Source organism: Lindgomyces ingoldianus (assembly GCF_010093535.1).
Source record: "Lindgomyces ingoldianus strain ATCC 200398 unplaced genomic scaffold BDR25scaffold_39, whole genome shotgun sequence".
In the NCBI taxonomy this organism is placed as follows: domain Eukaryota; kingdom Fungi; phylum Ascomycota; class Dothideomycetes; order Pleosporales; family Lindgomycetaceae; genus Lindgomyces; species Lindgomyces ingoldianus.
In genome coordinates this window covers 513,854-540,006 of record NW_022985200.1, presented here as the reverse complement: position 1 = coordinate 540,006, position 26,153 = coordinate 513,854, and the positions used below count along the sequence as shown (strand labels likewise).

The 26,153-nt window shown below is 48.6% G+C and overlaps 9 protein-coding genes across 9 annotated transcripts; 4 read left to right on the top strand and 5 right to left on the bottom strand.

The window, feature by feature from the left end:
* The first annotated feature begins 147 nt into the window (after positions 1-147).
* BDR25DRAFT_270524 (ARM repeat-containing protein) lies at positions 148-4,118 on the top strand. Its single transcript, XM_033687214.1, has 7 exons — positions 148-495; positions 548-648; positions 699-836; positions 886-1,925; positions 1,975-2,447; positions 2,510-3,486; positions 3,554-4,118. Exons 1-7 carry the CDS (start codon positions 322-324, stop codon positions 3,798-3,800), a joined length of 3,150 nt encoding a protein of 1,049 aa, XP_033542184.1. The 5' UTR covers positions 148-321; the 3' UTR covers positions 3,801-4,118.
* A 183-nt stretch (positions 4,119-4,301) lies between these two features.
* Positions 4,302-6,625, bottom strand: BDR25DRAFT_295470 (Six-hairpin glycosidase; the record flags this gene model as incomplete). Its single annotated transcript, XM_033688852.1, has 2 exons — positions 6,299-6,625; positions 4,302-6,238 (listed from the first exon to the last, which is right to left on the bottom strand). The coding sequence occupies exons 1-2, from the start codon at positions 6,408-6,410 to the stop codon at positions 4,302-4,304; spliced, it is 2,049 nt and encodes a 682-aa protein (XP_033542183.1). The 5' UTR covers positions 6,411-6,625.
* BDR25DRAFT_360695 (uncharacterized protein) lies at positions 6,472-9,295 on the top strand (the record flags this gene model as incomplete). Its single annotated transcript, XM_033696291.1, has 23 exons — positions 6,472-6,554; positions 6,590-6,620; positions 6,652-6,732; positions 6,760-6,838; positions 6,916-7,002; positions 7,128-7,167; positions 7,229-7,267; positions 7,326-7,393; positions 7,469-7,545; positions 7,598-7,676; positions 7,733-7,763; positions 7,807-7,881; positions 7,912-7,989; positions 8,043-8,135; positions 8,232-8,248; positions 8,292-8,346; positions 8,395-8,542; positions 8,569-8,602; positions 8,690-8,768; positions 8,804-8,932; positions 8,990-9,007; positions 9,042-9,210; positions 9,248-9,295. The coding sequence occupies 23 exons, from the start codon at positions 6,472-6,474 to the stop codon at positions 9,293-9,295; spliced, it is 1,638 nt and encodes a 545-aa protein (XP_033542182.1).
* A 58-nt stretch (positions 9,296-9,353) lies between these two features.
* BDR25DRAFT_378998 (uncharacterized protein) lies at positions 9,354-10,789 on the bottom strand (the record flags this gene model as incomplete). The annotated part of the gene is made up of 3 exons (XM_033697586.1): positions 9,354-10,237; positions 10,348-10,582; positions 10,643-10,789. 3 exons carry the CDS (start codon positions 10,787-10,789, stop codon positions 9,354-9,356), a joined length of 1,266 nt encoding a protein of 421 aa, XP_033542181.1.
* A 1,525-nt stretch (positions 10,790-12,314) lies between these two features.
* On the bottom strand, positions 12,315-13,375 carry BDR25DRAFT_306770 (uncharacterized protein). Its single transcript, XM_033690701.1, has 2 exons — positions 12,485-13,375; positions 12,315-12,428 (listed from the first exon to the last, which is right to left on the bottom strand). Exon 1 carries the CDS (start codon positions 13,315-13,317, stop codon positions 12,514-12,516), a length of 804 nt encoding a protein of 267 aa, XP_033542180.1. The 5' UTR covers positions 13,318-13,375; the 3' UTR covers positions 12,315-12,428; positions 12,485-12,513.
* A 1,757-nt stretch (positions 13,376-15,132) lies between these two features.
* On the bottom strand, positions 15,133-17,531 carry BDR25DRAFT_337074 (malic-domain-containing protein). Its single transcript, XM_033693161.1, has 5 exons — positions 17,438-17,531; positions 16,829-17,383; positions 16,382-16,782; positions 15,968-16,305; positions 15,133-15,916 (listed from the first exon to the last, which is right to left on the bottom strand). The coding sequence occupies exons 1-5, from the start codon at positions 17,522-17,524 to the stop codon at positions 15,510-15,512; spliced, it is 1,788 nt and encodes a 595-aa protein (XP_033542179.1). The 5' UTR covers positions 17,525-17,531; the 3' UTR covers positions 15,133-15,509.
* Positions 17,532-18,973: 1,442 nt separating this feature from the next.
* On the top strand, positions 18,974-21,511 carry BDR25DRAFT_360693 (uncharacterized protein; the record flags this gene model as incomplete). Its single annotated transcript, XM_033696290.1, has 12 exons — positions 18,974-19,099; positions 19,292-19,546; positions 19,666-20,036; positions 20,131-20,202; positions 20,271-20,297; positions 20,566-20,641; positions 20,683-20,709; positions 20,748-20,828; positions 20,885-20,941; positions 21,003-21,101; positions 21,286-21,405; positions 21,455-21,511. The coding sequence occupies 12 exons, from the start codon at positions 18,974-18,976 to the stop codon at positions 21,509-21,511; spliced, it is 1,368 nt and encodes a 455-aa protein (XP_033542178.1).
* Positions 21,512-21,578: 67 nt separating this feature from the next.
* BDR25DRAFT_360692 (uncharacterized protein) lies at positions 21,579-23,604 on the bottom strand (the record flags this gene model as incomplete). The annotated part of the gene is made up of 17 exons (XM_033696289.1): positions 21,579-21,603; positions 21,633-21,727; positions 21,783-21,839; positions 21,915-21,963; positions 22,026-22,098; positions 22,133-22,203; positions 22,262-22,311; positions 22,341-22,374; positions 22,436-22,473; positions 22,509-22,550; positions 22,589-22,601; positions 22,642-22,792; positions 22,841-22,919; positions 22,951-23,073; positions 23,099-23,260; positions 23,332-23,515; positions 23,573-23,604. 17 exons carry the CDS (start codon positions 23,602-23,604, stop codon positions 21,579-21,581), a joined length of 1,278 nt encoding a protein of 425 aa, XP_033542177.1.
* A 1,070-nt stretch (positions 23,605-24,674) lies between these two features.
* On the top strand, positions 24,675-25,219 carry BDR25DRAFT_318581 (uncharacterized protein; the record flags this gene model as incomplete). The annotated part of the gene is made up of 2 exons (XM_033691757.1): positions 24,675-24,819; positions 24,867-25,219. The coding sequence occupies 2 exons, from the start codon at positions 24,675-24,677 to the stop codon at positions 25,217-25,219; spliced, it is 498 nt and encodes a 165-aa protein (XP_033542176.1).
* Between the last annotated feature and the right edge of the window lie 934 nt (positions 25,220-26,153).

Sequence of the window (26,153 nt, the reverse complement as noted above, 5' to 3'; positions counted from 1 at the left end):
ATGGATGGTCCGCCTTGATGGGGAGCGAGTGAGAAAGGCGAGGCCACCACTGGCTTAGTTTGGGATAGGGAGCGGTGCGGGGAGCTGGAGCTTGAGTTTTTTTTTGACTGAACATGGCCAGCCTCTTACACTACGCGCTTCATGGATTGCGTTTCGCCCTGGGTGAGCAGGAATTTGGATTCGCTGGCGTGGAGTGCCTGCCGTCCTTCACCGCTGCTGTAAATGCCGTAGAGTTCGTGATCAATTTACTCCCCCCCCCGCGGCACAGAACACCCCACTACCATAACTGCATCCAGCAATTCCGTGGAATCCACCACAACCATGGAGGTTGAGGTCCCTTTGATAGAGGTCCCCGGAGAGGCAAATCCACTCTCCGAAGGCATTCTATATCATGTCCTTCGGTCAGCCGCCTCTGCAGATCCAAATCAGATCCAAACAGGCACCAAGCAGCTACAGACGTGGGAAAAATCAAAGGGATTCTATCCTCTGCTACAGGTAGGCGGGGTACATGATCCATAGAAAGACCTGGCGTCGTGACATGTCACAGGCTGTGTTTCTCGACAAATCCCTTCCCCTCGAAGTTCGCTACCTCGCCATCATCCAGCTCAAGAATGGCATCGACAAATACTGGCGGAAGACGGCCTCGAAGTATGACGCCCAGAATATGTGCTGCTTTGCGGGCGCTGACGGGGCCACAGTGCTGCGAGTAAAGAGGACAAGGCTGTCATCCGATCGAAGCTTTTGCAGTGCGGTGTCAACGAGGCCGACCAGCGTTTGGCTCTCCAGAACGCCTTGGTCATAGCCAAGATTGTCCGATTCGAGTTTCCAAATGACTGGTATGCCGCCACTTCCAATATCTATGCAACAAGTGCTCATCACTTGTAGGCCAGACCTCTTCCAACTGCTCCTCCAAATCCTCCGTTCGTCTACTGACCCCAATGCCTACCGCCTCCACCTTCCACGTGCCCTGCTCATAATGCTCCACATAATCAAAGAGCTATCTACAGGCCGAATGATGAAGACAAGGGCAGTTCTAGGCACCATCGCGCCCGAAAGCTTCAACGTCCTCGGCCACATATATGTCCAAAAAGTGCAGAGCTGGCAGACTTTCTTCCGAGATGGAGGAGACGACGAAGGTGGGGCTCTTGAGGATATCGATAACAGTCTGCTCGCCATAAAAGCGCTGCGACGACTAATCATCGCAGGATACGACTTCCCCGCCAGGGACAAGGATGTTCAAGCTTTCTGGACTCTGACTAGAACTCACTTCGCAGAGTTCCTTCGGTATGCCATGCAAGAAGACTCTCCGTTGGCTCCGAGCGTACGACGGCTTATCGAGAAACACCTCATGCAGCTCGCCAAGTTTCATCTAGCCATGGCGCAAACTCATCCCGCTGACTTCGTCTTGTTGCCAAACACCATCGACCTCGTCCGCGACTACTGGAGTCTCGTAGCCAAGCTTGGAGAATCCTGGGGCTCAGAGTCCCTAGATCATGCTCAGATTGGCACCGACGGCGATTCTGAAGATGACGCTCCCATACTCGAGCGTCTCGGGCTCAAAGGCCTCCTCCTCGTTCGTGCCTGCGTGAAAATGGTGTTCTACCCACAACAAACCTTTCGGTACCGACAGCCACAGGAGAAGGAAGAACGAAGTCGTGCCGTGCAGATAATCAAGCTCGAACTCTTGACAGATGACCTTGTTCGGGAAATGATATCCGCCCTCGTGACGAGGTTCTTTGTCTTCAGGCCGAGTGATTTGAGGATGTGGGAGGAGGAGCCGGATGAATGGGAGAAGATGGAGGAAGGGGGCGAGGATTGGGAGTTTGCAATCCGTCCCTGTGCCGAGAAGTTGTTTTTGGATTTGGCGAAGAATTTCAAGGAACTGATCATACAGCCGTTGCTGCAAGTGTTTTATTCGGTTGCGAGTAAGTCTGCTCGTTGTATTGGAAGGGATGTGTGGGCTAACATGGATAGCGCCGGAGAATGAGGATGTGCTGTTCAAAGACTCGGTGTATACGGCTGTTGGACTTGCAGCAGACATCCTGCTTGATGACCTCGACTTTGATGCCTTCATCTCCAACACGCTCGTTGCCGAAGCCCAGAAACAGAAAACGGGATTCAACATTATCCGCCGCCGTATCGCAATCATCATAGCACAGTGGATCGCTATAAAAGTATCCGAAGTAAAGAAACCTGTCGTTTACCAGATCTACCAACATCTCCTAGACAAGAATGATCCTCTAAATGACCAGGTTGTGCGGGTCACCGCAGGAAGAAAGTTTCGAGATATTGCGGATGAGTGGGAGTTCAAAGCTAAGAACTTCATGCCATATGCGCCAGAGATCCTGGATCGGTTGATGGCGTTGGTGCAGGAGGTGGAGTTGCCGGAGACGAAGATGGCGTTGCTGAATACAATCAGTATCACCGTTGAGAGACTTGAGCATCACGTATGTCAAAGTCTAAAAAATCATAGATTCAAAAAAAAACCCGTTTGGCTAATGTCGAATAGATCACCCCCTACGCGAACAGCATAATATCCCTCCTCCCACCTCTATGGTCTGAATCCGGCGATCAACACCTAATGAAACAAGCTATCCTAACTATCCTCTCGCGCCTCACAAACGCCATGAAAGCCGAATCGCGCACTTACCACGTCTCGTTCCTCCCCATCATCCAATCCGCAATCGAACCCGGCTCCGAAACCCAAGTCTACCTTCTCGAAGACGCGCTCGATCTCTGGGCCTCGATACTCGCGCAAACGCCTTCTGCCCCCGAACCAACTCCCCCGGAACTTCTTGAATTGTTAAAGTTTCTGATACCCCTTTTTGCAATGGACAATGAAACCCTCCGCAAAGCCATCGAAATCACAGAAGCTTATCTGCTGCTCGCCCCGGGCTCTGTCCTCGCAGATAGCTTCCGACAAGAGCTCCTCAAAGCTCTCGCGGACCTCCTCGGTAGCCTGAAACCCGAAGTCAACGGCATGGTAACACATCTCATGGAATGCGTGATCCGCGGGGCCGACGGCTTCGGCGGCGATCAAGCTGTTAAAGTACTCGTTGGGGATCTCCTTTCCACAGGGTTTCTGGCAAAGGTCATGGAAGGTTTACATGGCGCATGGACACACCACCAGTCCCATGGCCCGTATCGTGAGTTACCGTCGCGAGCCGTAGATGGCGTTGTCGAGACGGATTATTTTGTCGTGCTAGCGCGGGTTGGATTTGCGGCACCACGGGTCTTACTAGAAGCACTGGCAACAATTGGCGCGCCCGCGACTGTAGAGCGGACGCTAGAGTGGTTGTTGGAGGAGTGGTTTGGACATATTGAAAACATCGGAGACGCGCCGAATCGAAAGTTGATGTGTCTTGTTTTGACAAGGTTTTTGGAATTGGGTGAGGGGTGGATTTTGGGGCGATTGCAGAGTTTGATGGCGGTTTGGATGGATGTGTTGGGGGAGTTGTTGGACGGCATGGATGATCGGAGCATGGAGTATGTTATTTATTCACTTCCCTTACCACTCCACTCCCAAATTCAAACACTGACTAACCCACTACAGCTCCCTCTACTGGCCCCCGGACCCTCTTCCCCCACAACCAAACGACCCAGAAGCCCCCGAGGATATCCGAAAGCGTGAACTCATCTACTCAGATCCCGTGCATAGGCTTAACCTCGTTCAATTTGTGAAAGAACATTTGCAGGCAGCCATCTTGGCGGCGGGTGGAGACGAACGGTTTCAGGAGGAGTGGTTGAGTAGAGTGGATAAGGATGTGTTGAGAGGCTTTGGGGAGCTGGGAGTTATGTGATGGAGCTTTTCAGGGGGAACGGGGTGGGGTCTACTTTTCTACAAGACAGGTAGGGAAGTTAGCGTGTAGAACTGGGGACCGGGTTGATGGTGGATGTCTTTTCTTCACGCGTACTTGTATGCGTAGTTTTCCGTGGCATAGCGTGGTATACCAAATGCAGGCATATAGATATCAGTAGCATGGCGGCTAGGATTCCGGGGACGGCGGCGTGGAACCAAATTCGATTGCTCTTGGTAGACAGTGAAGGAGATGTGTGCCTACCTATTCCGGTAACCTTGGTCTAGGCTGAGCGCACATCCGCAAAGAAAGCATGATGCCAGCTAAAGTCCAAATATATCACTTGATTTGCAGAATCTAACAAGGTGGGATAAGAATAAAGGGTACGAAATATAGAGAGATATATGATATATTTCTCCAAATGTGGGAATGGCAAGCAAACAAGCATGCGACGAAACATGACTCCGGATATCAAGTGTAGTAACATATATACGTCATCATCACTTACTCATCATCGTTGTCATAGTTCCGCAGAAACTCCCACATAGCCCGCACAACAGCGACACCACCTCCCTGGGTCTCGACCGTGCGTCCTCGTCCCCTATCGTTTAGATCCCGGTTTCCACTGTTGAAGTCTTGTTCTTTCATTCCGGTGATGTCAATGTTCGGTTCGCCTTCCGTCTGTTCGTCGCGTAATAGCGTCGAAGGATGGTTTCTATAATCCATAGCATTGAGTGGAAGAACATGGCTCATCCCCTTCCGAATCAACGTCCTATGAAACTTCTCCCTCTCCCCCTCATCATCCACCCTCATACCCACGATTCCACTCGGCGCACCCCACCACGTCCCAAATCTGCCCCTCGTATCCCGCGTCCCCATCGCCTTCTGCGCATTCAACACGACCCACGCCGCATACTCCCCACAACTCCGTTTATGCAGAGCAGCCGTAACCTTTGACGCGAAGAATGTTTTTCCAGGCATAGCTGCGGATGTTGGTAGCGGTGCGCAGAAGGTTGTCAGATGGTGGAAGAAGATTCCTTTGAAGGTTTGGCCGTTTTGGGAACATGTGCCGTAGGGATCACAGAGCTCAGTTAGGATGCCATGACTGCCAAGGCCTGACCATTGGGTTGTAGATGCAGACTCGTTCTCGGGGGAGGGGGATCCGGACTCAGGCTCGGAAAGGGGCCCGTCGTGGTGTGATTTGGTGTCATGTTCGGCTAGTGAGAAGGATACCGAAGGTGATATTTTCGTGTCCGTCCACCCTGTCGCCCGAATAACGTTTCGGATGAGTTCGTGTGCATCTTCGAGATACTCTACGCGTCCTGTACCTTCCCACAATCCTCGTAACCCGGAGAGGAGAACGCCTTGGTTGTATGTGTATACCATTTCGTTTCGTTCATCGCATTTCCCAGTCCCGATACTATTATTCTTGCCATAGTCTTTAATATGAAATCCGTCGACATACAAACCATGCGTATTCTTCATCCCACTGTCCTTAAGCCACTTGTAGCCATTGATAGCAGCAGATAGATATATTGGATCATACGTCGCTCTAGGCACTCCGTAATCGCAACCCTCATCATCCCCTCGTTCCTGGCTCCGGAGTTTCTTCCAACCAGGGTCGTCTTTATTATCCCCTGCACCCATAAAGGGAGAACAATTCGTATCGCCGGTAAAATGGAGGTACATGCCAATACTCGCCGAAATAAAAAGCTCATTTGTAATCGCATTTTTATATGGCAATCGTGTATGTGGATTCCAATTCATACCTCCGCCACACAATTTCCAGTCCCAACCTTTCGACGCAAGTTCGTAGAATATGCGCGCGCGGTGTGCGAACGCCGGGGCGAATTGTCGACCATGCCATTCGGATTCGCCCTGTGCGCGGTCAGACGAGAGTGGGTAGTGCATCTCCGAATGGCCGTTTATGAATTGTATGCCTTCCAGCCAACCGAGGACTACCCATAACATGTCGTCGTAGGCTTGGTTGCGGATAGCGAAATGGTCTTCACCGAAGAAATAAGTTATGCTTTGCGTGAAGTATTTGTTTATTTCGTTTTCGATCATTTGCGCTTCAACGTCGAGTTTTCGGTCTTTATCAAAGGTGCCAGGCATTGTGTATGGTAGGGAATGTGAGAGCGAGGATAAGGCTGCGGAGACGTGGGTGCCCATTATGGCAGCGGTCCAGTCGATAGCTGTTGTCCATTTTCCAAGCCAGAGGCTGAAATAGAAGGTTTGCATTGTGGAGAGCGCCGCGTGCAATTCTTGGAGTGCGTTTGTAACGGCTGAGGGGGAGAAGGGGGAACCTCCATACTGGCCTTTCAGGTATGAATTATATGATTTGGGTTCGGGGAGTCGCTGGCCAGAGCCGATGGGACGAATAGGATGGAGGACGTTTTGGTTTTCAGTCTCGTAGCCAGTCTCGTGACCCGAGTCGTAGCCTATAAGTGAAAGTTGTGAGTACACAGCTAGAAGGCTGAGGGGGGGGACGGAGCTCTCACCGTAAGGACGGCCTTCACTCTGCAGTGCAAAAGCAAGAGTAGCAAAAATTGAGAGCAACAGCACAAAGGCCCAGGCCCGTCGCCCTATGCCCGCGATTCGAAAAATCACCATCGTGCGTCGCTCAGATCAAAATCAACTCCAAATCCCGAGGATAAGAGCGGCGCCTCGAGGGATGAGACGCCAGGGAAAGGTAAAGGAAGCCGCTCTTCCAGAGAGCGGCGAGGAAAAATGTTATGTGCCGACCATGGACCCGATGTCGTAATTCTGCGTCCTCGTTCCCAGGGTCTGAGCAGTTTGACAGCTCAATTGGGCCGGGTGAGCGTCAGCTTTTGAATGGATGAGGTCTGCTAAGATGGAGGCCAAGCCTCAGCCTTCGCGTGTCGTATTGGCTCACGTGCATTGGTCATGCACCGTTCCTGAACCTTGCCCCTGGGTTCCCAAAGCTAATGTCCCTTTCTAGCTTGCTCCGTTAAATGAAGAGAGTGGAGGCCAAATAATTTTCTGGAGATGGAAGAGGAAACACGCTGGGGAGGCCGCTAGTAGATGGCTTGGCACCTGAGTGCATTCCGTCTCTAATAGAAACTGTCTAGAATACCAAAAAGATGATAATGCATAGGTCAGGTGGCCGAGCTGTGCTTACCCCTCATTTCCACTTTGGCATGCACAGAGATTCGCTTTATTGAACTCAACAAAAAGAGATCTGGTTACGGAACTAAAAAAAAATTGCCAAAAAAATGTTGAGAGCGGTGGGATCTATACAATATTAATAATTGAACATACGTTTGCAACCAAACAACTCACTCGAACCCACGCATCTTGCGATACTAGCACCTGAAGCTAGCGCCATAACCGCTCGGCCACACTCCCGGTTGCTCAATTATAGTATTTTTAAAAGTATAAAAGATATATATGTAAAATTTTTGGTGTAGTCAAATAACTCCGGATATCCAACCATACCAGAAGGATTCGTGGGAGGCAAAGTAATTATTGGCCGTTAAGCGATCCTGTTAAATACTGTGTTGGAAGGGGTCGGGCGGCTAATCCAACATCCACTCACTCTTCAAACCCCTCGCTACTTCATCATCATAGACACTGTCAGATATACTTAAGCTAAATACACTACAAGCTTGATACAACAACCGTATCATTATCGCGATGGAATAATCCAGTGGCGGGACTTGGGTTATGGCTCCCACAGGTACAACAAAACGTCATTCCAAACCAAAGGATTTTGTTTCTTCTTACGGTTTCCGCTTGTCTCCAAAATTCCAGTAACTCTTGCATCTGTGCACCACTAGTATTACAACATTGAACTTCATTCACTAACGGGTATGTGGCTGATAGGCTTTGTTCTAATTCATGAAGTTGAGCGGGCAGGTACGGCTCATCGCGTCTAAGAATGCATAGATGGGAGGTGTGTCATCGACCACCAGACGTCAACTATGCGCTCGCTTCTAAGATGAGGTGTTACTTTGCTGTACGTCCAGACCTGCTGTTATAAAGTCAGCCATTTACTCATTGTCCAAATTGTGCAATTCAAGGGATCATCGAATGCATTCACCAAGGTTTTCACACTGAGCGAGTCTTGCTTTCGCCTGTCACACCTATCTAGGCAACAACGATTTTGCGTATCCTTCATTCTAAAGGTATTTAAATACCCAAGTAGAACCATCTCCCTGCTTGGCCTGCAGTTAGATAAAGTTGTCCGCTCTCGTATCACTAAGGAGGCTTGATCATGAAAAGATCTCCACAGCAAAGCCTCCGCCAATCAGGAAGTCGAGCTGAGCATACACGCAACGGAATTGGATTAGACTTACAAAATATCTGGATAGCTTCGTATCTATATTCCACTGCTGCTTAAGCGTTTCCGAATAGATGCAACAACATTGCTTGGAAGCCTTAAAGAGGCCGAGAAGGTCCCTGATGTCTAAGAATGTACACATGGTATCGTGGATGGGATAAATAAGTAGCAACATCAATGATGAAATCAAGCAAGCTCCGCTCATACGGGTCTAGTAAGGCAAAAAGTTGAACATTTGAAGACACCGTGCCACTTTTATTTCTCTCCTTTGGTGGAATGATGGGGTCGGATGAGTGTCATCGTGTACGTGCATAGGGGCATCGGGGAGATACTCTTATTTGGGGACGGCTTTACTAGCCCTCTTTATAGATCTTGTTTAACGATTCATTCTTTCAATAGCACTGAACACTTTCAACGATCGTTCATCAAGGCCGATTCCTCGGTAATCGCACAAGTTGATTGACTAAGAATGACAGCATCCGCATTGCCTTGAAGGAAATTGGTAAATTGCGCACCAGGACGATATCTAGGCACTATATATAGGTTCTGTAGACTAAAGTGATTCCAAGAACGTAGAATATGAATGAAGTAACTTCAGTGATATTACCCAAAGCAAGCGGAGAATCACGTAATGAAACAACCCAATCGCTTTGCCTAATCCACAAAATGTTGAATTGATAAAAGCAGATCATATAATCAAAAGGGAATATGAGGAAGATTTGCCAACCGTTATATTAGAGTTGGTATGTACAAAATTGAAACATCACATGGGGAATGTCAAGTTGTATATGCCTTCCTCGCTCTCCTCATTAACACTTCCTGAATTAGATAGGTGAGAAGGCACGGGTTAGATTGGTGGGTTAGATTTTGGATTGTGATGAGTGTGAAGAAGAGGGAAGGGAATGAGGTCAGTAAAACAACCAGACGAAGATTGTTCTCAGGGCCCTCAGCGGAGTCATTATCAGCCACGAGCCTAAAACTGGTCGAGTTCATAGCACCTTAACATCGATGTCGTACCCCCGCCAAAGCGAAGCTCGCACTACACACCATAACAATCCATATGAAGCGAGGAGAGGTTCATGCACATTAATCACCTATAGGTCTACCGAAGTGTTCGCAAAGGGCTCATACTTTCTCTTCTTTCTAGCACATCGCTTTCAAAGGAATTCCTCCAACCGCCGACAAAGCCGTCTAATCATGTTATCTAGAGGTTCTTCAAATTAAACCAAGTTCCATCAAATCACGTCAGAACCCTATTTTTCGATCGATTTGTTGCGGGATTTAGCGCTAGGATGGAACTCGGATGCTGTACCTCGCAAACCAGTCTTGGGGACATATTCTGAAGCCTCAGCGCGGAGAGCGGACCCTACACTTGAAGCTGTATGAAAACTGCTGGCGGTGGAAGGGCTGGAAATGTCGCGGTTGATATTGAAGTGAGCACCGGGCATACCTGAGTACGCACAGGGTCTACTGCCGTTGACCTGGCCAGAACGATGTCCACCTTGACGTTGTGATACGCTGGCGTTAATTCGTCCTGCCGCATATGGGGGCACCATGGAACCCTGCTGTGTTTCGTAGGAACCCACTGTACCGGTAATAGAATAGTAAGCTTGACTAGTAGGCAAGGCTGGCCCAGATGTCATACATGGCCAAGCCCAATGATGGTGGTGAGCAGACCAGGAGCTGGAGATGCGGCTCTGAGCTCCCATCGCTGTCTCTGAAGCCTTATTCTTCCAACGAGAGCCCTTACCACACCCACGAGGATGGACAGGGCCATGGGAGGACTTAGAATACCCGTTGTACGAACCGTAGTACCTGCTTCCATCCGGGATGTCCCAAGATACTTGACGAGGTTGACTTAATGAGAGCATAGGCGAAAACCTAGCCAACACGCCGGAGAAATCCCCAATAGCGGGACCTGGGGGTGGTGCTGATGAAGAATATGCAGGATAGAAACTCCCTAACCCGCCCTGGTCAGTGCCTACGAACGACCACCAGTCACCACCGCGTTTTTGAGCTGAATGCACGGCAGCGGGGCCGGATCTTGCATGCACCGCAAGCTGTCGATTTTTTTCCGAATATGTAGATTGCATAGACTTTCCGAAACCGACAGAACCAGGAACGCTATCCCCTAAGACTGGAGACAGTGGAGCAGTACTTATAGTCCGAGTCAGCGGCGCAAATCTTAATAGCCTCCCCAAAAAGTCGCCTACTTCGGATCCATGTGTATCAACGGCACATCTCTACCAGACTTCCTCAACTCCATTGCACCTTGGACCACACTTGGGTTCCAAGTATGATCCAGCGTCGCTAACTGATACCCGCCATAGGTCAGCGCATACCGGACGAATATAGCGATAGACAAGCCGATGTCTTGAGCAACAGCATACACTTGACTTCCTGGGTGCGCGTAAATTACTCCTGGGATATAGAGAGCTTGGCGGAGGCGCTCGACAGTGTATGCACTGTTATCATAGTCGCGCTGCCGCAATCATGTCAGCAAGTGCAAAATGTTCCCGAGCTAGATCCTAGGCCCGCTTACGATGCTGTTAACTTGATCTTCAGCGCGATGAACATCTTCTGTCCAGTCATATCTAATAGCACAGTCTTGACGCTTGCCCCAGACCCGCGCAAGGAAAGGAATGAGCTCCTCGCGAACCCACTCTTGATCGAGACGATTGTCCGACATAGTGGTGGGCGGGCTGTCGTTGGTGGAGGCTGCACAGAGGTTAGAGAAACTTCAAGTGCGGCGGGATTCAAAATCGCGCCGCAAAGGCAATAGGCTGGAGGTGATGGAGTTTCGTTACAGTGCCATTACTGTGTAACCACACTAGAAGCGGCTTTCACTGTTTGCCTTTCACTCCACTACCACGCACAGAGGATTTTCTTTGCAAACCTGAAAAATAGGCTTCATAAACCACTATATTTACTCCATTTTCAAGACGGTCAGCCGCAAGGATCAAAAGCGGGAGCACAGTCTCATGAAATTTTTTTAAAAATAGCAGAGCGCTATGATAAGTGAGTGATACTACGACAGCAACCACAACACACACTGCTATTCCAAATTTACTAGGCTAGACAGAATCTTATGAGTTGAATTCGCTAAACATAGCTGACCGGCCGTTGCACTAGGTCAGGGAGAGCTGGTTGTGTTTGCATTACCGAACTCGCCAGTCTACTGAAGAAGAGAGACGCACTCTAGAACAACCTAAGTAGGCAGATATCGGAGCTCGGTGAGGCCATATGGAACAATTTCCCATACGACCCTAGGAGCAGTTCGTAGCCCAAGAAATGCACTCTAAGTTATTGCAGACGCTATACCTGACGGAAACGACGGAAACCAGAGTACAAGCAGGATCTGGCTTAAATACTTCATAATGCCCGCTCTGCGGATCACTTGTCATTCTAAGACAGTACTGGTAGGTCTCGCCCCACTTTGCGAGGTCACAGCTCTAGCATCGTTAGCTTCTGACAGTGTATCTCAGCGTGTTTTGCGTAAGCAGAGACGGGAGTCGCGGGCATCAGGTGTATGGGACAATTGATTTCCACACTCCATGTTGAAATTAGAGAAGGGAATCTAGCAATTATAGTGGAAAGAGTATAGTGATTTATATTTACCATTATGAGAGGGCCCATGGAAGCTATTCGGTATGACAGGGCCGTGGTAGCCTGGAAAAAGACGAATGTTATTTCCGATGACACTTACCAAACCGCACGCTATCGTATCAGCGTACTTAGTCTTCCGAAAGCCTGGATTTGGAAACTCTCTAAGAGTGGAATTGGTGTCACTCGAGACTCAATTCAACGTACTATTTCTAAATATCATTGAGAGCTATCCACAGCTTGAACTGCACAAAATTGACCGTATTTAAGGCGTCTGAGCCACTTCATGTAGTCGAGGAGATCCATATCAACTTCTGGATAATGAGGGCTTGACGAGTACCGAACTGAAATCTTTCGGAGTCCCTTGATTTTGGTTAGTCTCTCCCATCTCCACAAACAATCCACTACCCACGTCACTACAATCGAATTTCAACTGCAAATTATAACAACTGGGCAATTATTTGAATAGAAATTCTTCCTACTTAACATTGTACCAAGCCTTTTCCCTTTTTCGCCTCTGAACACCCCGCTACTCGCACAAGATGAGTTGCCTCTTGCGGCGACCGCGATGAAAGAAGAAATGAAATCAGAGAAGACAAACGCCCTATAACAATTTCTCTGGGATTGTTTCCATTCCAGCGTCCACTGGGAAGTGATCGATCGCTGTGCACGATCTCGTCCCCGACTAATTTATCAATCCGAGATCAATGGTGCTCAGTCACTTACTTCGCCTTAAGTCAGTACCTCTCCCGCCACAACGGTTTCAAAGAATTCCACTTACCAGACCAATCTGCTCCATGCACCCATCCCCTAATTCGATTCAATCTCCATTCCATCATACTCAGACTCCTCCCACTTGCCCTCAAAATCCTCCTTCTCACTCTTCCAATTCGTCCGCTCCTGATGCACGCCATCCGGACTCTCGCCCTCCTTCATTTGCTCGCCTCCATCAATTGAGAGCTTGTAGCTCGCCTTACCTTCGTTGGAGCCCTCACGTATTCCATCGGCGTCGGCAATGTTGTGCAACAGACCATCGGGGGCGTGGGCGTGAGGGCTTGGTTGAAGGTAGATATGGAAAGTGTTGGTTTGGTACGTTTCGTCATCGGTCTCGCTATCGGAGGAGGATGTAGAGGTAAAATCTGAAGAGTCAGAAGCCTGGATATTGGGCTCAAGTGCGTTCTCCTGCCTTCGCCAGGCACGAAGAACCTGTTGGGGCGCTTTGACTGTAACTTTCTTTTCGCGATGCACATCAGGTTTCTCGGTCGTAGTCTCGGTGACGGTGGCAGTATCAGTAGTCTGTTCATAGTCTGTCTCAGTCGCCATGACGGTTTCCTTCCCCCACGGCCGCTTGAATTTAAGAGAAGAAAGTGAAGAGAGATCTTGTGAGCAGTAATCCACGTCATCATGCCAGCAACCAGGGGTGTAATCTGTTGTAGGAGAGTGAGACTCTAATTTCTCTGAGTACCAGTGGGTCCCAAAAGGTGTATTAGTGTAAGGCCTTGGGGACGGCCTAACAGGATGGGGAGGGGTTGGGACAGGGATTCTATGCCCACCAGGCGCAATATAGCGGGTCACGAAACCAAAAGGTCCGGATTTGTTGGTATCAATCGCCATATAAACCTGGAAATTCACAAGAGGCTCGACAAGGAAAGGGACTGGTTCTCCGTTCGCGTACAGCTGGCAGAGGCCACTGTTCCCAAGAGGCGAACATGTCTGAACCATCCATTCATCGGCACCGTAAGGATGTTCTTGGTTGAGTTTTCGGATAGGGAGATACTTGCCAATGTAGGACCCGACCTCGTGGGCAGACATGGCATAGATTCCGATTTGGGCGAGAGCGGGAGCATCCCTTTCGAGCTCCCTGATAAACTCCATGTACAGCTCGCGGATACGCTCAGGATGAGAAGTGTGAATGACTACATTACGTCCATTGACCCATTCAGTTGCGGCAGGGTATTCCCCTACGGCTGGGCTGCGTTCGATAACTATGATTTTATCAGTATTTATAAGATAAACGCATTTAGGGGGCATATATCACCTGCGGCGGCATCCCCTTTTTGGTCGGTGGCACTAATATCATCGGGGAAGAAGATCGGGGGATTCCAGGCCTTATCATCATATCCTTCATCGGAGCTGCTCGTATCAGGATCCTTTTCCCAAGGAAATTGAAACGGAGGCTTGTCAGACTCGCTGCTAGTATCATCCGTCACAGTATTCTCACGCAATATCAATTTCTCGGACCTGTGGAAGTCTTCACTCTCCGCAATAGCAGCTTGGCGTTCCATAGTGATGATGAAATTTTCGAGCTCACTACGTTTGGCATTCTTCCTCTGTTCTTTGAAAGTGAGTGTGACTTCGTCCATGACCTCGCGAAGGAGTCTAGTGGTATTATCCGGAAGCGTAGGACCAGGAATGAGTTTGTAAATGAACTCCTGAATGGCTTCGTCCAAGGGGTTAATTCCATTGCCATTATCCACGGAGTTAGGGATCACGGAGACATCAGTAGGCTCGGTGACTGGGCTGCGAGGTCTAGTAGCATTGGAGGCACGCCGACATTCTGAAATGAAATTCCCAACCTCTTTCCTCGCCTCTGGGGGACCTTTATCAGCGCCGGATTCTTCTATGGAAACGTCAATATGGTCTTCTAAAAAAGGCTCTTCATCGCCAGAGTCAGGGGCCGTAGGAATGTGAGGGCTTTCAACGGCGAGGCTACGAGCATGCCGAAGCGTTGAAGACGTGCTGGCATACAATTTTCCGACCATGGCCGAAGGTTTCTTGATCAAGATGGCGCCCCAAACTTCGGCATCGTTGTTCCCGGGCGGTCCGCTTGTAGCCTTGAGATAACAAGCACCAGTGTCAGGGATGAAGCTCATACCCACACAGTGGTATGTCTCACTGCACCTGCTCATGCATGTCTGGAAGTCGGGCACGTAGCGAGGATTTGAGGGCATGTTGACGCCGGTGCGGTCGATGTTACATTCGATCTTGAAGGTGGAGTTTGTGTTGATAACAAAGCGCTGACCGTCGTAAATCGGACACTCGGGTAAAATGGCGGAAGCTTGGTGGACAGGGGCAGCTTTTGAAGTCATTGTGAGTGTTGCTAGGGCGAGAAGCCCGGCTTTCGGGAGGAAGATCATCCTGGAAATTCGTCGGCGGATAGCTGATCTGGCGTATTGTCAGGTCCTCAGCGTTACAGAATAATGACCAAGGAGTTGTCGATAGATACCTTTCTACTGCAAGTTCAAAGGCTGGCAGAAGTCCTAGGTAAGAAGCGTGGAGGGGGGGTGTTCGAATAATGGAGAGGGAACATAGGCACAATAAGAGCAGACCGGGAACTGGAAAGGAGGGTAGGGTTGTAAAATTGTAGAGACCATTTTCCACCACTATGCTATCCATTCTCCAATAAACATTGAGCCTGAAAGTATTGGAGTGGTTAGGGTGACACTACCACAAAAAAAATTCGTACATCCGAATGGATGACTTACTAAACCCCCTGGAGAAAGTATCAGGCCTCTGTGCGATATTTCGACCATGTGGCTATTCCGAGGGAGTAGCGAGTCCAGAGTTCAGGCGTAGTGTCTTCTTCATTGGCATTCTTGTTTCGTTTGCGATGTTGTTGGTCCGGAGCCGGAAAAGACTAGTATTGATAAATGGCGCACGAGGCCACGGAACCCAATGCCAACAATCATCGCGTAGAAACATCGTGGTAGACGCTCAACACGTGCATAACGCAATGTGTTTGTTGAAAGGGTCCAAGCGACCAAACCGGAGGAATAGGCCTGGGAACACTAGAGCGTCCGCCAAAGTCAAAACCTGAAGCTGGCTGCCCGCCTGTGCGAGCCAATTCCAGCCTCTCCCCGCGCATGAGCCGTCGCCCCATCATCTTTGATGAGTTTCAAAGGCCGGTATCGTGCATCCCACATCTGTTCGCGAATCCATTCTTCTAGATCAGTATCACCTGTGGGGATGTTCTTCTCCTGCGCTAAACCTTCCTCCACCGCAGCTTTAATGACATTTCTGGCGATCTGTACGCTGACCTCTCGGACATCCGCGACATCCGGAAGTAAGCCACCTCCTGTGCCATTAACAGCAGGAGCAGTCGATGCCAAAGCCTTGACCGCGGCGACAAGGAGAGAGGGGGGAAGAAGTCGAGTGCGACTGAGAATAGCACCCAAGCCAATGCCCGGGAAAGTAACAGAGTTGTTGCACTCGGCTAATCATGGTTAACCCAGAATTCAGCACACAACGAGTATCTCCAACTTACAAATCTCATATTCCTTTCCCTGGTACTTCGCGGGAGGGAAAGGCGAGCCGGTTGCTACGAGCGCCTTACCCCTGGTCCAATCGAAAAGATCTTGTGGTTTCGCTTCATGAAGCCGAGTTGGGTTGGAAAGCGGAAAAATGATCGGCCGCTCAACATGTCTTGCCATTTCTTGGACAATATCTTTAGTAAAAGCCCCTGGAACGGTTGATGTGCCGATGAGAACATGCGGCTTGACTTCCTTCACAACTGAAAGTAATTCTCCATGCTGTTTTCCCTGCCACTCACCATCATCACGAGCATATGGAATTTGGGCTGGAGTCAGCTGATCCTTCTTCGACCTCAAAAGCAGGCCAGGTTTATCAACACACATATTCAAAGTCAGTGGGGCAGCACAGAATCGGGGTCCCAACATACCATATTTGACGATCAGCCTCACCCTTAGACTTGCCAGTCTCGTGAGCGATGGCGTCTTTAATTTGGTCCGCGATGCCAGTACCTGCAGTCCCTGCGCCGAATATCACAAATCGGGCATCGCCCCATTGCACGCCTCCGACCTTAAATGCAGCCATGATAGCCGCAAGCGTGACGCAGCCAGTCCCTTGCACGTCGTCGTTGAAACAGGCAATCTCCGGTTGGTACGTATCAAGAATGCGCCGCGCATTGTTTAGCCCGAAATCCTCAAAATGTAAGTATGCCTTGGGGTATCGTTTCTTACAGGAATTGACAAAGGTCGACACAAATTTATCATACTTGTCTCCTCTGGCACGAGGCTGCCTGAGGCCCAGATACAAGTCATCGTCTAGAAGCTCCTTATTCTAAGACAGGGTCAGGATACATCTACCAAAGCACCGATGCACTCACATTTGTCCCACAATCCAGCACCACAGGCAGTGTCCTCGAAGGGTGGATTCCTGCACATAAGGTGTAAATGACCAGCTTCGCGATGCTAATGAGAATCCCGCCCACGCCCTGATCGCCGATGCCTAGAATCTGCTCGCCGTCGCTGACTACGATAAGGTCGATGTCATCCGGGTCGCCCCACTGATCGATGTTGTCATCGATGCGGCCTATATCTCCGATATTCAGGAAGCATCCCTCGGGTCGCCGGAACAACCGTGAATAGTTTTGGATGGCGTCACCCTCAGTCGGAGTATAGATGACGGAGAACATCTCTTTTATGTGGTCTTGGATGAGCCGGTAGAATAGCACCTCATTCTGCTCCATCATGCTTGTCATAAAAGTGTTCTTCGCCAGATCATTCGGTCTTGAGCTGTACTGTTCGTATGCGCGCTGTACCTGCTCTTCAAGGGTCTGGATGTTGGGCGGAAGGAGGCCATGAAGCTTGAACGTCTTTCGTTCTTCCCTTGTGAAACCTGAGCCTTTGTTGAAGTAGGGGGTTCGGAGGAGCGCGTTGCCCTAGGATGGAGTAGTTAGTGGTACCACTTCCCCGGCCTTTATACCGAGCTATACCGTCAACGACGTCTCTTGAGCGCCGGATGTCGAGAGAGGCAAATTGCCAAATTTAGGGTGCTTCTGTTCTTTCAGGTGAGGTGCCATAGTGGAGATGACGTGAAGTCGGCGGCGGGGTAACGATAATACACGCAGGAGGGTCGCGGACGTTGCTCGCCGTATTATAGACACTCCGATTTATATCGAACACGAGGCCAACCCTGAATTAACTACTTCGGAAAGGCCCCAATCCTTCCGCGCGATGCTTCATGCCTTGCTCTAAAGGCTACAAGAAACAGGGGGATGTGTCTGGCAGCATCATGACGTCGGACCTGAACGTCCACTAAGAGATGGAAGCAACAACCGGATCTGGAGTTTCGAAGCCCGTGAGTTCCAATTGGTTGCCAATATCGGGGCCCAGTCGCATCCAAAGTGCTCAGTAAGACGCTGAGGGATGAGTAACGGCTTAGCTGAGGCTCCAAAAAAAAAACTCTAGCAGGGTGCGGCACCGTTTCCACCTTATCGATAGCGATTGTGGCACCAGAGCTTTTGACACTCCACACTCTTCACACTCTCATGATCATGATCATGCAAGAGCTCAAAGAGGCGGGAAAATTCTCACGGCATATATTGACAGCTCGGCTTTGTTCTCGATAATTTAAGTTTTCGGCGTCCTTAAAGCTTCACGCAAGCCCAAACAGAAACTTTCGCTCCTCTATCGACCTTTTCGAGTGGACATTTGAAGGGTAGAAGCTAATATTCTTCTATATGTTTCAGCATGCCAGGATACTGACGCGGAAGGCAAGTTGCGGAGCTTCACCCAATGTTTGGACCAGGAAATGGATATGGAGATTGTTAAGCTAGTGCGGCATACAATCCGCTATCTCTGGTTTAAAGACAAATCTCAGATAGCTGAACGTAAGATTTCAACTTCTTTACTTCTTTAATCAAGACAATTCTTACATCAAATTAACTGAAAGTACTGATGTCTTCTCTAGTGTATTCTACTATAGTCTCATTTTTTATATATTTTGTATTTCTACACAAGGTTTTAAGAAGTAAGGTTCTGAAGAGAATGTTTTATAAAGGTTAAAAACACCAAGTAATGCTACTACGCTAGCTCTTTACACCACCCTAATTTAAAATTAAATTTTATTAAGACTAAAATACCTTGCTTAGTCTAATTATAAGTAATAAGACTACAGCTTGATGGTTTTACAAGCATTGTCACTTAGTCAAGCATTTCAAAGCCTCATGATATGATGGATGAAATACGACGGCTCTTCCAGTTATTTATTTACTAGACAAAATTGTACTCCCTTGCGTAGTGCGTTATTTAAGAAAGCTATAATTTTGCAGTAGCTAAGTTTAGCTTGAGCATTGAAACGTGAGTGCACCTAAATCACCAGTCATACTCCCCAGTGCATGACATGCGAATATTAATCTAAGGAAGGACAAGACGGGAAAAGAAAATGAATGAAGGAGAATAGAGCTTTGTTGGTAAACCGGGTCGACATATGGTGGGAAGATGGATTGCAGACGTGCGTAATTCTCATCATGGGGCTTCGAGAACAGGACTCCCTTCCAGCAGCGAAACATTTCACCAACGGAGAGTATAATTTCCTGGCAGCGGCCGCTTCACTGATTTGGGTTGCTGGTGTTGGCACAATCGACGCCTTATACGTCGACCCGAAAGACTAAAAATCTTTTTCGATCCTTGGATTCTTGATGTCCCACCATTATTAAACACCACGCAACGTTAGATATAACGTTAGACAAATCCTAACACTACCAGGCGCTTTACTAACAGTTTCAAAGAGAATTTAACACTTATATGACACCCTTATAGTACCCTAACGTCACGAACCGCACTAGGAGCAAGAGGGACTGAGACCCTTCCTACGTTACGCCTCGGTCCGCAATACAGCCAACAGTACGACTTCTTCCCCGGGTATTTTAACACTTGGAGAGGTTTTGAACACCCTTTTGGTAATACTCCCCTCAAAAATATCATTTACCCCATTGGGCCTTGATCCATTCGGAAAACCGGCAGGCTGTCCTAGATACCGAATTTTCATTCAAAACTCTTTTCGCAGCATTATATTCTCTATCATTGGCTTCCTTGACCTCGTAAACTAGTTTCTACTTCGCCGCTTCGTCTCTCACGGAATGTATGTCTTCGCAATTCTCCCTAATATCGGGAGTGAAGCCTTTCCCCAAGAACTCTCAAAGAGGATAGAAGCACATAGACAACATACCGACTAGATCCAGCACATGGAGACTTGAGCTCGCGGGCAAAGGGCTGGTCCACTGGCCCTATCAGAACTCACGTACTAGAACCTAGAGACACCAACTATGTCACCATCGGCGCCGTATCCTTCAGCATCCGAACAGCTACGCAGTCGCTCACCTTCCGCACTACTCCCACCCTCCACTCCCCACATCTTCTTTCTTTTGAATCCGAACGATTTAACTGGCACTGGATGTACGATAATGTACTGAGAGTTCTGGACGATTTGGTAGATCCGTGGCTCATCGATAAGCGTGGTGGAGGGGAGATGCCACTACCGAATCTGCCAGAGCTATCACCATGGGGGATGATCGCCAGCATCGAACACGGGTCACTAAGGATACCCTCCCCCGGCTAGCGCTGCTGCATAATCCCAATCTCCGCCACGTTACGAACACTACCGATCAAGCTCGTGGGGGACGAGGGGCCATCTCTCGCTGTTGAGGAGTCTTGTGAGAACTTGGGGAGGAAAGGAGGCGGTTAGGACTTTCCATGAGTGTGAAATTAGCCTAAACCTAGAATTAATTCACAACTTACAGCAAACTGAAACCCGTCCATGTAAAGTTCGAAATGGACTAATAACATGATACTGTAGGTCTAGAGAGGGAGCAGAACAGGGACAGTCTAAAATTCCCCTTACCCATAAGACATCTACTGAGATACCTTTTCTTTAGCTAACAAAGTTCGGGTTCTTCTTTATTGAAAGTTTTGCCTGTACTTGAGATTTAACATTCACTACACATTATATGGTCTTAAAGGGAAAGGAGTAATTTGTTGATATCATGTTAATCTAACGCTGAGAGAGCTAACAGAATGAGGCAGTTAGCAATTCTCCTTGCCCGGGATGCCTCCGGCAGAGTGGCCAACAGGACGTAGTACATTTCAGTAGGTGTAAGGGCGGGGCTCGGCACCACTTCACCATCACAACCAAAAAGGTATGAATACTCAACCAACGGTTGATTCCCGTGCGAAATAGTATATATACCTTACAATTGGCACTTTGGTATCTCAATACTTTTCACTTTGTTAGCACTCATGTAGGGAGGGGGTACTAGATTGGATAACCGTAATAGTTCAATTCGCCCAAACTTTTCAACCTTTGACCAATTGATACAACGTAGCGTTTGGAGTATTAGCAGAGACCATCTTTATTTCTTCCGCGAGCTTACTGCTTGCAGTTATGGAGCTTGACAAACTCCACCAATTGCTCATATTCACCAACCACTTGCGACCTAGTTCACTCTGTATATAAACCCTTAAGTACACTTCTTTAGCAATCAGCTTAGTTCCTCATAGTTTTGGTGCTCCCAAAAGCCTCACACTCACTCGAACGACTCAGCGACGGAGCTAATTCTTCTAGAGTTGAAGCGCTTTAATCGTTGCCCCAGTAAGCAGGTTCATATTTAAAGTAACAACGCTATTGACTCTACCAACTAAGGGCTAGATAATGCGTTGCTAAAGGACATACCATTGCTGAGTCTTGGCCACTCCTCCTTTAATTAGGCAATAGCAAAACTCGCAGGTAAAGCGGAGCTACCAAGATTTCGACTACTTAAGGGGACCAAAGCTAGAGCGATAGGATACAGACGAGCTTAAAGCCCTAGATGAGGAGTTTTGCATTAACCGGAGAGCTTGGAGGAAGATTGACATGCTCATAGTGATGGGTTTCAAGGGAAATGGGACGATAATGAAGATTTATGTGAGATGCTACCCGTTTTTACATATTAATACCATGGGAGGCGATACAGAAATCTCTCTTGTTGTACTACAGAAGCACGTTTAACAGTAGCACAGAAATCCACTAATAGGCAATTATTACTCTAAAATAGCTTATTTTAAAGGTATTATGGGCCAACCCCTTAGCTCCACCAACTATAAGAAGCGGCTCACAAAGTTACTACATTTGTGCACCTCACGTGACCGCACCATAGTGAAACGTGCCGTTCGTAGTACGTTCCGTTGACTACCCTGGCCTCCGGCACGCTATGTTTCCTTTGACTAAGAAATTCTAGGTTCCCATTCTTCGAAGAAGCAGATAGAACTAATGGCTTAATTATCTCTCAAACCTAAATCGACATTAACCCAAGAAAAATAACACCTGGTCAGTGACATATCAACAAATATCCAAGAGGGCTACCGGAACAGTTACAGTTTGCAATTGTTCCTTGATCGTACGTATTATCTCCACTGCAGCGCCTTTCTTATCACCACCAAGTTAACCCACACACCATCTATCAATCGGTAAAAAAAAGAATGCCTAGTGTTGGTGAACCGACGATTTTGGCATATCTTGTCTAAGATACAAGTGCTACGCTTTACCACTTAACTAGCCGGGCTGCCTCTTTGGAATTAACTAGGAGATTTGAGAGTTTTTGTGAATTTATACTCAGAGCTGGAAGAAAACAAAGGGAGAATAGCATGGGAACGAATGAGCAGAGACGGAATGAGTAGTGTAGATTGACCCAGTTCTAGATACAGATTTCCATCACCACAGTGGCTTCAAGAAGTGACGAACATGACTCCACGGATGCATAAGTTTGAATTAGTGGGCTGACTAGTGTTCGGAATAAGCCGAATCAGAAGTAACCTCTTCTAGACTTTTGCGCTGGATCGGTCGGCAATTCTATGCATGACACTTTGTGTGAAAATACGGGCAGTCTCCTCTTGTCTTGATCACAGTCATGATCTCGATGAATCTAAAATGATGGACTCTACAAACTTAAGTCTACATTCTAAAAAGGAGCCATGTGTTCGGAATGTTTTGGATCTCAGAGTTAAGAGACCTCTAGTTGATGTAATCACTGGTTCATAGCTCCAAAAACATACATTCGAGCCGAATCCTGTCTGCAACAGAGTTTAGCACATATGAGAGCAGAGATAACATATAGCCTTGTGCTTGAGAGCCTTCGATAGGCAATGCTTCAGCCCTCGAGACTAACGTTGATGGATTGGGCTGATATGGCGATTGATTTCAAGTTTGCTATTCCTCAAAGCGATGACGTCCATTTGCATTAGGCTTGGGAAGAAGCAGGTAAAGCCCCCAGTGATACCGTAGCGTTCGGCCCGAGGGGACCCTTCGTTCCTTCCTCACCCTCTCGTCACCCAGCGGCGCTCAGTCTTTCGAGAAGCCACACTTCCTTCACTGCAAAACGGCCACAGCAACGCCGAGCCCCGCTGACTAACCAAGCCCCTCCCTATAAAGAGTCGCCAGCTCTCGCAGACCCTTTCTCTTCCTTAAACTTACCTTGTCAGGGTCACCGAGCTCAAGAAGTCGGTCGACCAACCTGTGATCAGCGCATTGCACAGTGCGGACCGGTCTGGGTTCGAGGTTGGCCTCGGCTGCTTCGCTGGCGCAATTTTTGCTGGCCTACCGAACATTTCTTTTCGTTGACCTGGTCGCCTCGTGCGGTGGGTTGAAGAAGAGAGTTAGCTGAGGGGTTAGCTTGGACGGTAGGCTGCTGCGAGTCCGTGTTGGTGAAGACAGGTTGGAGTGAGAGACTGCTTTGTCGTCTAGGCATTTTGTAGAGGGCATACAGCTTAGCTGACACATTTTTCTATGAGGTTCATAGAGCCAGCTAGTTCAGCATCCCAAGGTCGCGATGTAGGCGTCGTAAAGATAAGGCACCACGACGGCTTTCAAAAGTTGCGTTGTTGCACGGGATTGCCCTTGATCCAGCGCGCCCTGATCACCTACACATATGTAGTCTAGTGAAGGCAACATGCGCTGTTGAGTGCCGTAAGTTGCCCCCAAATACCCCCAGCGGCCGTGTTCATCGTAGTGATATGGCTGCGAAAACCTCTCCGATAGCCTACCTACCGGGAAGGCGCGACCACCTACCGTCTAAGGGTCAAGTAGTAACCAAGACCATACATCTCTCTCCTTCAATCTATAAACCATGGGGGGGGCATTTTATCGTTGATTACCTAGATCTTAAGTTATTTGGGTCAATTAACAGAGAAGAGGATATCCGTAACCCAGACTGCTTGCTAGTGACGATCCCTGGACCATGAACCTCCTTCCTCTGTCGACAGATGGCAGGAATCATTTGGTAATATTAAAAGATGGCATTATCTCATTGGTGAGCGACTTTTTGAGCCTCATAGCATTCATGAATTCTGCTGTGATGCTTTTCGCCTCTCCCCACTAATTACACTTCTTCGAAATGTCTAGTTGAACGAAGGGCAGAGCGCAGGAAGATTGACCGTCTATCATTCTAGAAATCTGTACGCTGCAGATTTAGAGATGTTCCTCCGCGTGCATCGTCGTGTTGCGGTGTGCTCTTACTAACCTCTACTCCATGAGCGGTTCTCGGATTGGCTAAAAGCTCAGGTAGACCGAGAACAGCAGGCAAACAACGCGTGAGCTCCGAAACAACTTCTCCCAGGCACACTTCCAAACACGCCTCCTCCTTCCGTTTGTGGATATCCTCATTGCAGAGCCAACGAGGGGGCAGCTCTTTTGCGGTGAACGGAGCTACCTCCAGCCAACGAACGTCCTTTAATCACATCGACCGATCTTCACTTCAAAGAGCATCAATACTTCTACTCAATAAGGTGCTCTACACCAATTCCTGGCTCTGTCACTGCTGAAGAGAAAGTCTCTCACTCAAGGCTGCCAAGTGGAACCGGAGTTACCATCTTCATGTGTGAACACCAAGTCTTTAAGAGTCCATCAACCAAGATCTCGTTCACAATCTGCCTTTATTTCGACCGGACTGCACGTATCTCTTTACTTCCCTCTTCTCTTTATCGACCGTGCCCTACATCTTGAACGCCCTTTCTTTAGGTGTGCAACACTATCGCTACTACTACCACCGCCTTCATCGCTACACACGAGCCCAGTCAGGAAATTCGCGTGCGAACGTCGGAGAGACCCTCGAACACCAAAGTTACAGGAGAGGTCTCTGAGAAGACCCTCCCCCAGAGTCGTCTCACCTTCACCTACCCAGCACACGAATCCTCGACGACATGGCGTCACCTCCAATCTTCATTCAGAGCAGCCAAACGGTACTAGAGTACACACAGGAGCAACGAGAGAAGAAGGCTGTCAACAAGCGCACCGCAGCCGCGGAACTCCAAAGGATCAATGCATGGAAGAAGTCCCATGAGTCAGGTAAATACTGAGCATCAGGTTTTTTACCCATGCTAATGTTCCTAAAGATCCGAGGCTGAAGCCCCTTCCTCCGATCCCTGATTGGGAGATGACACACGACAAATCATGCAAGAGAATTGGCGATATACTGATAAGGCCGTTTAAGCGGAGAAAGAAGAGCAACACTGAGAGTGAGGATGTTGACTTCAGTGTGATACTTGGCAGCCCATTGGAGAAAGATAAAGATATGGGAGCGAGACGCTCAAACGGAGGAGATGGATACGGAAGCGGAGATGAGAGTGACATGACGGCCTTGCCTCAAAGCCCGTATTGGGGAATTCAGAAGGAACAGGAACCGTTCCTCTCAAGGAAAAGGGCGAATAAGTTATCAAAGAAGAACCCTGATAGCTCGAGAAGGTAGCGGCTTCGGCTGCGATGGAAAGTATGTAATCTTGGTGGCAATATGGAAACGACCGGATACACAACTCCGTGAGCACAGGGAAGGAACGTGGGAACCTACTGATATAACGACAAAGAAATCCAAAAAGTTCTTCATGCTGCTCGACTTCAACATCATTTCTCTCCTTCCAGTGACTCTCTACAACTCCGCGCTCCATCAAACCCACCTGATACCCCGCATGCAAACGCCCTTCGGCCGTTCTTATCCCCCAGGACCACTTGTTTCCGATACCGGACATTCTACAGGTTACAAATTATTTCGGCTTGTCAAAGAACGGGCTAAGTTGAAGTGTTGTTGGATTAGAGCTGTGGCGGCTGGGTACATGCGGATGAAATGTGTGGAGGCCGAGAGGTGGAATAGATCGTCCCTTGAGCCGTGCTGGCGACTAACGCGACCTGGCTTCGTGTTCGTTGGAGAAATTGCCAAGTAGGATCTTAAAACCGGGATTACCATCTGAGGATATGACGGCCATGAAGAAGCACGAGGGAGCCAATTGAGGTCAATTGATGATAATCCTGTGATCCAGAACAGGGGTTCTGGCCAGCTGTCAACCGACCTCAAGGCTACTTCACAACATCAACGATCTTGGCACAATCCACCCTGCAATCCTCCACAGCCACTTCCAACAATGAAAACCATCATTATCTTGCTTGTGCCGCGCCCCAACGGTGCCAGCTCCCCCGATTGACGAGAAAGCGGGGTTGGCCAATGGCAAAGTGTTAATGGTGCGATAAGGCAATGCCGAGTGTATTGAGCATCAAGGTGCATGCCGACGGAAGCCGCACTCATGATGCCGTGGGACATCCACGGGTCAAAATATGGTTTGTTTTTTGGTACGTAAACCTTGGGATATAAAGAGCCTCTAGATTTTGCTGATGATGTGAAGTTGTCTTCG

What these genes read in the sequence shown, in the direction of transcription:
- BDR25DRAFT_306770 (XM_033690701.1), bottom strand. Translation starts at nt 13,317, where the DNA reads ATGGCGATTGATACCAACAAATCCGGACCTTTTGGTTTCGTGACCCGC.
- BDR25DRAFT_337074 (XM_033693161.1), bottom strand. Translation starts at nt 17,524, where the DNA reads ATGGCACCTCACCTGAAAGAACAGAAGCACCCTAAATTTGGCAATTTG. An exon ending in CTCAAGAGACGTCGTTGACG is followed by an intron (nt 17,384 to 17,437) that starts GTATAGCTCGGT and finishes ACTCCATCCTAG; the next exon opens with GGCAACGCGCTCCTCCGAAC. An exon ending in GGGAAAGGAATATGAGATTT is followed by an intron (nt 15,917 to 15,967) that starts GTAAGTTGGAGA and finishes AACCATGATTAG; the next exon opens with CCGAGTGCAACAACTCTGTT.
- BDR25DRAFT_270524 (XM_033687214.1), top strand. Translation starts at nt 322, where the DNA reads ATGGAGGTTGAGGTCCCTTTGATAGAGGTCCCCGGAGAGGCAAATCCA. An exon ending in GATTCTATCCTCTGCTACAG is followed by an intron (nt 496 to 547) that starts GTAGGCGGGGTA and finishes GACATGTCACAG; the next exon opens with GCTGTGTTTCTCGACAAATC. An exon ending in AGTGTTTTATTCGGTTGCGA is followed by an intron (nt 1,926 to 1,974) that starts GTAAGTCTGCTC and finishes TAACATGGATAG; the next exon opens with CGCCGGAGAATGAGGATGTG.